At 61.6% G+C, this 11,307-nt stretch overlaps 1 protein-coding gene and 1 long non-coding RNA gene across 2 annotated transcripts in view; one reads left to right on the top strand and one right to left on the bottom strand.

Moving 5' to 3' along the window:
- Positions 2,854 to 5,419, top strand: LOC106502926. Its single transcript, XR_001296597.2, has 3 exons — positions 2,854 to 3,240; positions 4,955 to 5,049; positions 5,181 to 5,419. It is a non-coding gene; the product is annotated as an uncharacterized LOC106502926 (long non-coding RNA).
- The window catches only part of SLC43A1 (solute carrier family 43 member 1), a 31,818-nt gene continuing 26,023 nt past the window's right edge, over positions 5,513 to 11,307 (bottom strand). The window contains exons 15-16 of the mRNA XM_018059066.1: positions 7,705 to 7,828; positions 5,513 to 6,177 (exon numbers count right to left, since the gene is read on the bottom strand). Coding sequence (XP_017914555.1) covers positions 6,031 to 6,177; positions 7,705 to 7,828 — 271 coding nt within the window. The 3' untranslated portion in view covers positions 5,513 to 6,030. The remainder of the gene's footprint in view (positions 6,178 to 7,704; positions 7,829 to 11,307) is intronic.

The following is an 11,307-nucleotide window of genomic DNA, read 5'->3' as shown; positions in this document are numbered from 1 at the left end:
AGCCTTGGCTGAGAAGGACTTGGGTGAGTCTCGTCTGCCAGAAGCAACTGGGGGAGACTTGGATGGTTTAAATTTAGGGTTAAGAGTGTAACTTGGAAGCTGGGGGATGAAAAGAGGATACCATAGTGCCAGGTTTTAAGGATGCTGAGGGCCTGTGGCTTTGGCCAGGGGTCCCAGAAGGCTGGTGGAGGATGGAACGGGAAAGAGTTACTGTCTGTGGCCTGAAGCGGCAGACTTTGGATAAAGGTGTGAGGTTGGGGTGCAATGGAGAGTGCTGAGTCTGGGGTCTCATAGGGGCGCCTGTCATACTGGCTTTGAGGAGGCTGATGAGTGGGCTTAGGGGGCCAGCCTGCAAGAGCTCTGAAGGAAGAGGGACCGCTGGGGCCTGGGCAGGAAGGGGGAGGGGGAGGATGCTGGTAAATCAGAAGCAGGCTGTCCAGGTCACAGAATTATCATCGTGAAATATTCATGGGCCTTTGGTCCAGATGCTATTTCAGAACGGTGAAAGCAAGGGGGAGGGTGTGAGCCTCGGGAGGAAGCCGACAGCAAGGCCACTTTCCCCCACCCCTGCCCCCACCCGCCCAGACAGACCCACGGATGCACACCCACGCTCACACGCTCTCTCACACACACTCGCACCAAAGGAGAGCAAGAGAGAGCACATGCAGGCACGCCAACACCCACGGGCCCCACAAACAAGGCAGATGCACCCCAAATACCAACGGGTGTGCACAGCCACTCCCGTGAGTCCCTGCACAGAGACCACCCCGAGATCTCACACACCCAGACCCCAGCCTCCTCAGACAACCCAGATGGATAAGCCTGAGCCGCACACCCTGAGACCGGAGGGGCTTGCAAGGCCATCCAGTCCACCCCCCAGGGATGCTCCGAGGGGGCAGTGCAGGCCCACTCAGAGAGGGGAGGGGGTTTGTGCAAGACTGCCCGCCCCGAGAGGAACCTCCTGGATGCCCCCCACCGAGTGCCCACCCCCACCCCCAGCCCGTGTTCTCTGGCTGCCCAACACCAGTGGCGGTGAGCTCCTCCGTTTCTTCCTTGAATCTCCCATCAGCTCACCCACCCAGTCCCCCCGCGGCCCCCGCCCAGCCCTTCCTTCCCATTCCTCCCCACCCCAGCTCCCTGCCTGATGCATCTCCCCATTACCTCATGCTTAGAATGTGGAAGAAAATAGCAGTAACCTCCTCTCCCGATTTCCTGCATTCGATCTCTCGCTGCCTCCCACTCTGCTGGCCCATGTTGGCCAGATCCATCAGACCAGAGCTCGCATTATGCCATTCTGTTACTCAGGCACGTACCACGGGCTCCCTGTTCCCCTGCAGGTTAAAGATAAAACGTCTTAGCAAAGCCTTGGAGGCCCTGCAGCGTCCGGTCCTCACTTTCTATCTTTTTCTCTCCTGCCCTTCCCCCCCCCCCGCCCCCCCGCCTCGACATCTTCACTCCAGCTGGAAAGATTGCACCATGTGGGCCCTCCATTACCATGAATGTGAACCCCACAAATCCACTTTGCACCTCTCCCCTAAAGTTCCTCAGTCTTCCCCAGACGTGGGACCCTCGCCCCCTGCCTCAGATAACAGAGTCCAGAGCCCCTCCCCGAGGCCAAAGCTCCATCTTGCTGACCTTAGCCCCGGGGTTCTGTTCTCCTCCTTCAAAGCTGCTGGGAGAGGCTCAGGCTAGGGCTGGCTCCCAGGAGGTGGCTGCCCCTTACCGGCCACTGTAGGTATCACAGTCAGGCGCAGGAACCCTAACCTGAGCGTGAGCATCTCTCTGCCTGGGGAGAGGCAGAGGACACCAGATGACAAGGTCCATAAGCCTTTAAACCTCTAAGGTTCTTACACTCAGAGTGGGGGGAGGCTGCTGCTTTTTGAGCTGCTGACTCCCGATGTTAGCTCCCAAATCCATGAGAGAACCCCTCTCCTATGAAAGGCAAAGACTTGCGGGGTGAGGGTGGGAGGAGGCTCCCAGAACCCTGTGGAAGTGGCATTTGCCCATCAGGCTCTGAGAGGCCACCAGGCCGGGGACAGTCCAGGTGGTAGGCCCAAGGTCCAGCTGGGGTCAGCTTTCTAGATGAATTTTTAATGCTTCCAGCCAGACCTATCAGATGTTCCCTTTTCATCTCTGCACGGTCCCCTCTCCTGTCCCCACGGCCCCCAGGGGTGGGACAGGCAGGGCAGGCCTGGGGCACCTCCCGGCAGCCTCCTGAGAAAGCTCTGGGAGACGTAGAGGTGTGAATGGCCGAGTTATTTTCCCACTTGCGGTGTGACCTTGAGCAAGTCACTTAACCTCTCTGAGCATCCCTTGTATGGTTTTGCATTTACAACCTGGGGGCGACAGCGCCTGCCTAAAGGGAGCTGTCGTAAGTAAGTGCAAGGCCCCTGAAGGTCACCCATCTGTTTGCTGTTCTCTTTCTCCAAGCCCTGCCCACCTCCTCCGGTTTTTCTTTCAATCCCAGGGGTGCTTTTGCCTCTTTCTTGGGGAGGCGGGGACTCAGGCTCTGCCATTCCCTCCTAAGACCCAAATGGATGGCCCATCCCAGGAGCCTTTGGCCTTCCTAGAAACTTCAGATGAGGTGGGGAAGGGAAGGGAGATAGTGAGGCAAGGCTGGTGGCCTGATTGAGGACGACTCCCCGCTGCAGCAGAGGGCCCCGGCACAGAGAGAGGAAGGCTAAGGAAGGCCCAGCTCAGAGAGGGAGCAGCAGGCACAGACTCACTGCTTCCTCCTTCCTCCTCCCTCTCTGCCTCCTTCCGTCCTTCCTGGCACCTTCTTGTGCCCTGGAAGCCAAGGAGACCACACCGAGCAGGGGGAGGGCAGGACCCTGCGAGAGAAGTTGGGAGTGGCCGTTCAGGAAGGCTTGTCCAGGCTTCCCAGTCCTTGCCCAGTGTTTCTGAAAGTGAAGGTCTTTCCCATCTGATTCGGGTGGGAAACAGCTAAGACGCAGGTTCCCAAGCCCCTCAGACCCGCTGAACCAGTTTCTCCCTGAGCCCTGGAATCTGCATTTTAGCACGTGGGGGTGGGTTAGGAAGGTCTCTGAAGGCGGAGAAACAGCTCCCAGGAGGTGGGGTGGTCCCAAGGAGGGCAGACAGGAGAAAGCAAAGTGAGAAAAATTAGATCCTGGTGGAAGCCACGGGCAGGACTCTTGCGTGGACAGGGTGATGCCGCAGATGGGGGCGGAGAAGGACGCAGGAGACAGACGGGGCGGGGCCGCGGCGAGGGTCGCGCCCGAGGTAAGCCGCCGGCGGGGACAGTCACTTACACGCTGCCGCCCCCTTCGCGGGGAATCTGAGACCCCGACTGGAGACTGAGAGCGCCGCGTTCTTCTGGGGCGCAGGGTCGGGGGGCGGCCTCCTCTGCAGAAACCCGCGGGCCTCCGCGGCGGTCCCCATCACTGCCCTGGCGGGAGGGCGCCTCGGATCCCTCGCCCTCCAACCCCCGCCCTGTGCCCTGCCCAGCCCCCACCCCAGCTCATCTGCGTGACGTTTCCAATTAGCACGTTTTTCCCCAGAAGTCTCGCCCCGCGTCCCGCAGCCCCCTCGCCCCTCGGAGCGGGGGTGGGGACCCCCATTAACCCTTGCGTCCCGGCGGCCTGGACGCCGCCCGCTCTGGGGGTCCCGGGGGTGAGGGGCGCGCCCCCGGGGGGACGGCGGGGTTTGCGGGGGGGGGGCCCTCAGGGGGAAGAAAGGGCAGGCACTTGCCCGCCCCCTCTTTCTGGGAAGAGGTGGGGAGGGGCGCTTCTCCCGGGAGACTTGGGGCGTCGAAATCCCGAGTTCCTCAGCCCCCGGCCCCCGCAGCCTCCTCCTCCCCGCCACGTACCCTCTCCCCCCCTCCCAGCCATCTGTTCCATTCGGCGGCGCCGCGACAAACAGGCTCCAGCTCGCGGCCGCCCCCGCCAGCCCCCTTCCCAAGCGCCCCCGCCCGGGGGACGCGGGGCGAGAAGACACCCCGCCCCAAAGAGGCCGAGATCCCCGCCTGAGTCCCCCACCCGATCCCATGCCCTCTGGGCATGGGCGGGGGCGCGGTCGAGACCCCTCCTTCAGCCTCGAGGGTCGCTGGCTCCGTGGTAGGGGGGCACGGGGCTATCTTAGGGGAGGGGTCTGGAGATGCGACCCAGGAGAGGCGGACGAGCCGGCAGGGACTGTGGAGGGAGGGTGTGGGGTCCCCCGTGGCTCCCCCAACCCCGTCCCAGCCGCAGCCACGCAGCGCCGCCTGCGGAGCGCAGAGTCCGGGGCGCACAGCCGGGCTCCCTCCGCTCGCCCCTCTCCCGTTCATCTTTTGTGATCCGCTTCCACCGGACCGGACGGAAAGTCAAGGTCCCCGGGCACAGAGTGCAGCGAGACCCGGGCAAGGCCACTGGGCGCCCGTCCAACCCGTTGGCGGATGCGGTCCAAATCTGGTTTCCTACTTTGCGAAAAAGACACCGTGGGAAGCCAGGAGCCTGGGCTGCGAGCAGCCAGGGATGCGCCGTGTGGCTCAGCCACGTCTCCAGATCCCGCTGGACATCCGTCAAATGGGGGAGTCAGTCTACTGAATCAGCTTCTAAAGAGAAAGGCAGACAAAGGGAGGGCTCCTCTGTGCTACTGTCCTCCAGGGCCATCATTTCGGGGTTCTCCTAGGTTTGGGGGGAGTAGGGTGGTACATAAGGCCTTTGTGGTTCCTCCCCGCCCTGAGAGGGCAGCAGAGAGCTGGGCTGACAATCTCAGAGCTTCCTTTCTAACGCTGATTGCCCCGGCAGTCCTGAGCTTGGCACTCAGCAGCCACAACGCCCAGCCCCACCCCACCACCTGCCAGCTCTGTGCCCGTGGGTCTCCGGGTCGTTTTCTAGAGAGAGGAAGTCTCAGACCCGGAGACACCGACCTCTACGGTGAGGACGCAGTAAGGGGCCTGTGTAGCTGGAACAGGCAGAGCCTCGACACACAGGCCCCTCCCCTCTGTGAGTTTCAGGGTTGTGTCCCAGGCCAGAAAGAAGCAGGAGTGGAATAAATGAGGTGTCGCTTCCTGGACGGCCCCTTGCCCTCAAAGATGGTGCCTCCCTTGATGTAGGTAACTTTTAAAGCCTCCCTTTATTCCTGAGAGTAAATATTAATATAGCACAAGGTGAAGCTCGAAATTTGCATCAAGTTTTAAGATAAAACAGGACACCCCCCCAAAAAAATGTTACTTTCAACAGATCTCCAGAGACGCCAGACAAGAAAGTTCAAGAGGCGCGCCTTAGCATTTTTCCCAAAGCCTCCTGCCTTGATCATAGGTAGGAAGAAGGGCCAACCTCCCTGCCGGATGTACCGCAAACCCTGAGAAGTGGCGGGGGAGGAGCTGAGCGCAGGACCTCCACCCGCTCCAGGGCACGGCAGAGAACAGGGAGCTGAGACAGGCAGCTGGGGGTGGACAGGCTGGCACCTTAAGTGCCCTAGTTAATGCCCAGCTGCGCCTGGGTGAGAAAGGGGGATAAAGGTGTGGGAAGACACCCCCCCACCCAGACACAGGCAAGCACACTGCAGCCGGTCTCTCACTTCCCTTTTTATTTCCTCTGAGATCTGCGGGCAGCAGCATCAGGGAGAGAACCCGCCCTTCAGCCCCCAGGAGGGGCTTCCCTCCCACGCGGAGGCCTCAGGACTCGGCCTATTTCCCCAGAGGAGAAGGGAGTTCCACACGCGATCGCACATACCCTGGCCCCTGCACAGCTGAGGGGTCACCTGTTCGCTGACCCCACAGGCCCCCAGGAGCCACCAGCTGGCAGGCCCCTCGGACGAGGCCCAGAGGAAGTGCAGGGCCCCACCCCGGGCCCTCCAACCCCAGGTTCAAGAAGGTTCGATCCCGGCACGGGGGCCGTCTTCAGTCAATGGAGCGTGGCTTTGGGGATTTCTTTTTTCCTTTCTTTTTCACACGTCCCCACAAAAATAGAACTTCTCCCGTTATTTATAAATCCGTGGTCCCTGGTGCTGTGCGGAGGTCACAGGGAGAGTCAGTGCCTCTGTGCAGGCCGCGGCCGCCTGTGGTCCAGGCCCTGGGACTCGGGGGGCCTAGGCCGCCACCTTGGGGCCGCCAGGTGTCTTCAGGGGGGCCCCCCAGCGGGCGACATCTGCCCTCTGGAGCCGGGCGCGGTAGCAGAAGAGGTAGGATGGTAACAGGAACCCCAGGAGCGAGAAGAGCAGGAGGCCCAGATTCACCTGCAGGGCGGGGAGAAAGAGAAAAAAAAGAGGCAAGCTGTCCACCCTCCTCACCCTCGGGGGCCGCTCAGCCTCCCTCAGGAAGAAGGCAGCCATCTGCACCCCGGGTCCTGTTCAGTGCAGTTCAGGCGCTATCGCTCAGTCGTGTCCAACTCTGCGACCCCATGAATCGCAGCACGCCAGGCCTCCCTGTCCATCACCAACTCCCAGAGTTCACTCAGACTCATGTCCATCAAGTCAGTGATGCCATTCAGCCATCTCATCCTTGGTCGTCCCCTTCTCCTCCTGCCCCCAATCCCTCCCAGCATCAGAGTCTTTTCCAATGAGTCAACTCTTCGCATGAGGTGGTCAAAGTACTGGAGTTTCAGCTTTGGCATCAGTCCTTCCAATGAGCACCCAGGACTGATCTCCTTTAGGGTGGACTGGTTCTGGGCCAGAAGATACACAGAGCGAGCCCTCGCTGTAGGCAGCTGCTCTCCGCCAGCGTCTCACGGGACGCCCATAGAGCTCCAGAGCCGGGTCTGAACCCCACCTGACGCCAGGGCCCAAATGACCTGGTGTTGGCTGGGAGCCTGGGCTTCTGAGGATGTGGGTGGTGGGGTCCCGTGGCAGGGTGGTGGCAGGAGAGCATGGGTGCCGTGTGCAGCGGGGGCCAGGAGGCCCGGAAGGCCCTGCTCAGACCCCGCACACAACCCACCCCGTTCCTCATGGGGTGGCTCACGGGCCAGTCACCTCGAGTCTACACCCCCCCTCCTCTGGGCAATGGTGGCCATGTTCAATAAAAATACACTAAGGACTGAGGCTGAAGCTGAAGCTCCAGTATTCTGGCCACCTGATGCGAAGAACCAACTTGCTGGAAAAGATCCTGATGCTGGGAAAGATTGAGGGCAGGAGGAGAAGGGGACGACAGAGGATGAGATGGTTGGATGGCATCACCAACTCAATGGACATGAGTTTGGGTAAACTCCAGGAGTTGGTGATGGACAGGGAGGCCTGGCGTGCTGCGGTCCATGGGGTCGCAAAGAGTCTGACAGGACTGAGCAACTGAACTGCACTGATGTACTTATCAGCGCCTGGTGAGCACTCGGGACACAGTAGCTGTCGTGCTCTGGCGGGAGGGTTGAGGGGAGTGCGTGGCCCCCCGGGACAGATGTCAGCTTTAGGGAAGTGGGATCAGTTCAATGCGAGGAAGAGCCTTTCCAATAAGACCAACGGCTGGTACCCCAGCACTGTGGGTGTTTGAGCTCAGAAGATTTGGAGGGGCCCCTTTCTAGGAGAGAAGGTCCCTGCCTTGGATCAGGACTGGGCCAATCCCCAGGTCACCTGGGAGCTTATTACAGCGTCCTGGGCCCAGGCTGGGGTGTCTATAAGGAGGTTTGACCGACTGCCAGTTGGAAACCCCCAGATGAAAAACTGGCTGAAATGAGAATGGAAGATTGCGCCACTTGTGAAAGCCCCCCACCCCCAGCTCCTCAGCTGCACCCAGGCAGGGGGGTCCCATGGCCCCCAGGCCCCCTTGCCGCTCACCCAGAAGGGCTCTCCTTTCAGGGGCCCCACCACGGCCATGAAGAGCGGCTGCTGCAGCACGGCAAACACGGCACTTAGGAGGGACTGCAGGCCCGTCAGTGTCCCGAAGTGTTTGGACGGGTACCTGCCGAAGAGAAGGGGGCCCCGCGTGAGGGGCACGCGCCCCTCTCCAGCCCAGCCTGGGCCCTCCAGCCCTGGACATCACGCTCTGTCCGCCGGGCGAGGCAGAGGTTTAAAGTGCAGGCTCAGGATGGGCCTGACAGTCCAGTGCTGAAGACTGCGCTGCCAATGCTGGAGGCGAGGGTTCCATCCGTGGCTGGGGAGCTAACATCCCAAGTGGCGTGGCAAAAACATTTAAAAAGCCTCAGGCTCTCTGCATATGCCCTGGTCTCGAGGGTATATGCTATGACTTGAAGGCTACAGAGCCGGTTTAACATCTACTAGCTTCCCTCAAAGCTCAGTTGGTAAAGACTCTGCCTACGGTGCAGGAGACCAGGGTTCAATCCCCGGGTTGGGAAGATCCCTGGAGAAGGAAATGGCCACCCACTCCAGTATTCTTGCCTGGGAAAGCCCATGGACAGAGGAGCCTGGCGGACTACAGTCCATGTGGTCACAAGAGTCGGACACGACTGAGCGACTAAACCACCACCAGCAGCTGTGTGATAATAGCAAGTAACTCAGCCTCTCTGAACTTCACCTCCTTCCCTAAAAACAGGGAGAGTGCTAACCTCACCGGGCTGTTTTTATTCTTTTGATGCATTACTTATTGAGCTCCTACCATGTGCCAGGCACTGTTCTAGGTGTGTGGAGAGAGCAAAGAACCAGAGCTGGAGGCGGCATTCTGGGTGGCTGGGTAGTAATCACAAAAGCAGCGAAGTAAACACATAGTGGGGACTTCCCTGGTGGTCCAGCGGTTAGGGTTCCTAGCTTCCACTTCAGGGCGACAGAGGTTCAGTCCCTGGTCAGGGAATTAAGATTGGACGTGCCACTGGGCAGGGCAAAGTACCAAGAAACCGCTGCGTGTCAGAAGGTGACAGAGCTGAGGAACAAAGTCAAGCAGAGCAGGGGGTGCTTCCAGGGAGGTGGGGAAGGCTCAGAGGAGGCCCTGGGGGAAAGCCCCGAACAAGGCGCGGCAGCTGGCTTGTGGACGTCTGGGGGAAGAACGAGCCAGGAAGAGGGGTGCTGGGGAGGAGCGCACGAGGTTTCTGCAGCAGGAGACAGGGGTGAGCACGGGGGGGGGGGGGAAGGGAAGGGAAGGGAGAGGGGGGGCCAGACCCTGCGGGGCCTCTTTATTTGTTCTAATATATTTCTCCATTTGGCTACAGCAGGTCTCCGTCTCGGTTCGCGGGATCTTGGCTGCGTGCTTTACTGTGGCGCACAGACCCTCCAGTCGTGACAGGTGGGCTGAGCTGCTCCACAGCTTCTGGGACCTTAGTTCTCCGCCCTGGGATCGAACGCATATCCCCTGCGCCGCAAGGCAGATTCTTAACCACTGGATGCCCAGGCAGGACGCTTTGAGCCATAACAGAGCCTTTGGCTTTTTCTCTACGTGAGACGAGAGAGGCAGCCATGGAGAGATGGGAAGAGACCTATCTCCCAACGGGTGTCTCCAGCTCCTGCATTAGAAATACCGGGGGCGGCAAGGGCGGACTGGGGGAGACGGGCGATCGCTGGGAGGCGGCAGCAGCCACGATCCAGGACGGGCATGCCATCGCCAGGGATGCTGTGACGGGCTGCATGTGGGTCTGTGGAGCGTGGAGCATGACCTGGGCTGTAAGCAATGAGCATGTGGAATCCAGGGTGACCCCGGCGGCCCCGGGGTCTGGATAAGGGAGGGGGTCAGCGTCTCACCCTGCACCCACCGCGGAGTAAGCGCTCCACAGCCGTCACAGCGTTGCCCCTCCTCTTTCGCCATCACCCGTACAGCGGAGACACTCGGCATGGAAACCAGAAGCCACAGGGGAAGGGGAATGGGGTGCCAGGGGAGGGGGGTCGCCCCACATGAAGCAGGGACGTTATGAGGCAAAGAGACTGCGAGAAGAGTCCAGCAGGGCTGATGGGGGCAGAGGGGCCACTCCGAGAAGGCGAGCGGGAGTTGTGGGGGGAGATGCAGGGCCAGACCAAGGATGTCAGCTGCCCCTAAGGGAGGACGCTCTGACGGCGGAGTCGTCCCAAGAGGGCTGCCTCTGAGGCAGGGAGCACCCCGTCACGAGGGAGCTGGGAGAGGGCCGTGAGCTGGACCACCCCCTGATCCTCACCCGCCCTGCAGCTGCTGCTGCTGCTGCTGCGTCGCTCAGTCGTGTCCGACTCTGTGTGACCCTGTGAACCACCGGAGTCCCCAGGCTCCTCTATCCCTGGGATTCTCCAGGCTGGACTACCGCAGGGGGTTGCCATGTCCTCCTCCAGGGGATCTTCCCCATCCAGGGATCGATCCCAGGTCTCTTAACCCTAACCCTAACCCTAACCCTAACCGCAGATGGGTTCTTTACCAACTGAGAAACCAGGGAAGCCCAAGAATACTGGAGGGGGTTGTCATGCCCGCCTCTGGAGGATCTTCCCCTCCCAGGGATCGAACCCGCGTCTCTGACATCTCCAGCACTGGCAGGCAAGGTCTTCACCACGGAGCGCCACAGGCGCCAGCGTTCCAGGGGGGGAGGCTGCGGAGGGGTGCGCCAAGGGGAGCCCTCGGGAAGGCCATCCGCCCGGCTGACTCACACCGCGGCGTAGAGGCCTCCGCAGGCCGAGTGGTAGAAGCCACGCACCATGGTGTGCAGGACGAAAGTCATAAACTGAAACGGAAGGGAGAGAGGGCAGAGGTGAGGGGGCGTGGGGGCAGAGCGGGGGAGGGGGGGGGAGGGGGCATAGAGAGGAGGGGGCGGAGGTGAAGGGCGGTGGGGGCTGAGCGAGGGTGCGGAGAGGGGAGGGGGCGGAGGTGAGGGGGTGGAGGTGGGGGGGGTGGAGGTGGGGGGGTGGAGGGGTGGGGGGGTTGAGGTTGGGGGGGTGGGGGTGGAGGTGGGGGGGTGGGGGTGGAGGTGGGGGTGGAGGTGGGGGGTGGAGGTGGGAGGGGGGTGTGGAGACGGGAGGGGGCGGAGGTGAGGGGGTGGAGGTGGGGGGGTGGGGGGGAGGTGGGGGGGTGGGGGGGTGGAGGTGAGGGGGTGGAGGTGGAGGGGTGGAGGTGGGAGGGGGATGCGGAGAGGGGAGGGGGGGTGTGGAGCCGGGAGGGAGAGGAGGTGAGGGGGGTGGAGGTGGGGGGGCGGTGGAGGGGAGGGGTGTGCGGAGAGTCGGCAGGGGGACAGAGCCCACCGATCTCCTGGAGACACCTCCTGGAGAACCGGGCAAATAGACCCAGAGGATGAGGACCCAGCCGCAGCTGCCGGAGCCTGGTGCCGTGGAGACCACCGTGAGGCAGGGAGCGTGGGGGCGCGTGGAAGTTGGTACCTGGAGGTGTAGGTTGTTGATGAGGCAGGTGATGCCAAAACCCACGAGGCAGCAGGTTGGTCAGGGTGAAGGCGTTGATGGCGTTGGTGAGCTTCTGGATCTCAAGGTAGCCGTGGTCTGACGACTTGGTGGCTGCTTCCGCGTCCCTTATGTGAAGGACGGCTG

Source organism: Capra hircus, chromosome 15, assembly GCF_001704415.2.
Source record: "Capra hircus breed San Clemente chromosome 15, ASM170441v1, whole genome shotgun sequence".
Lineage (NCBI taxonomy): Eukaryota > Metazoa > Chordata > Mammalia > Artiodactyla > Bovidae > Capra > Capra hircus.
This window is presented reverse-complemented; position numbering and strand designations above follow the sequence as displayed.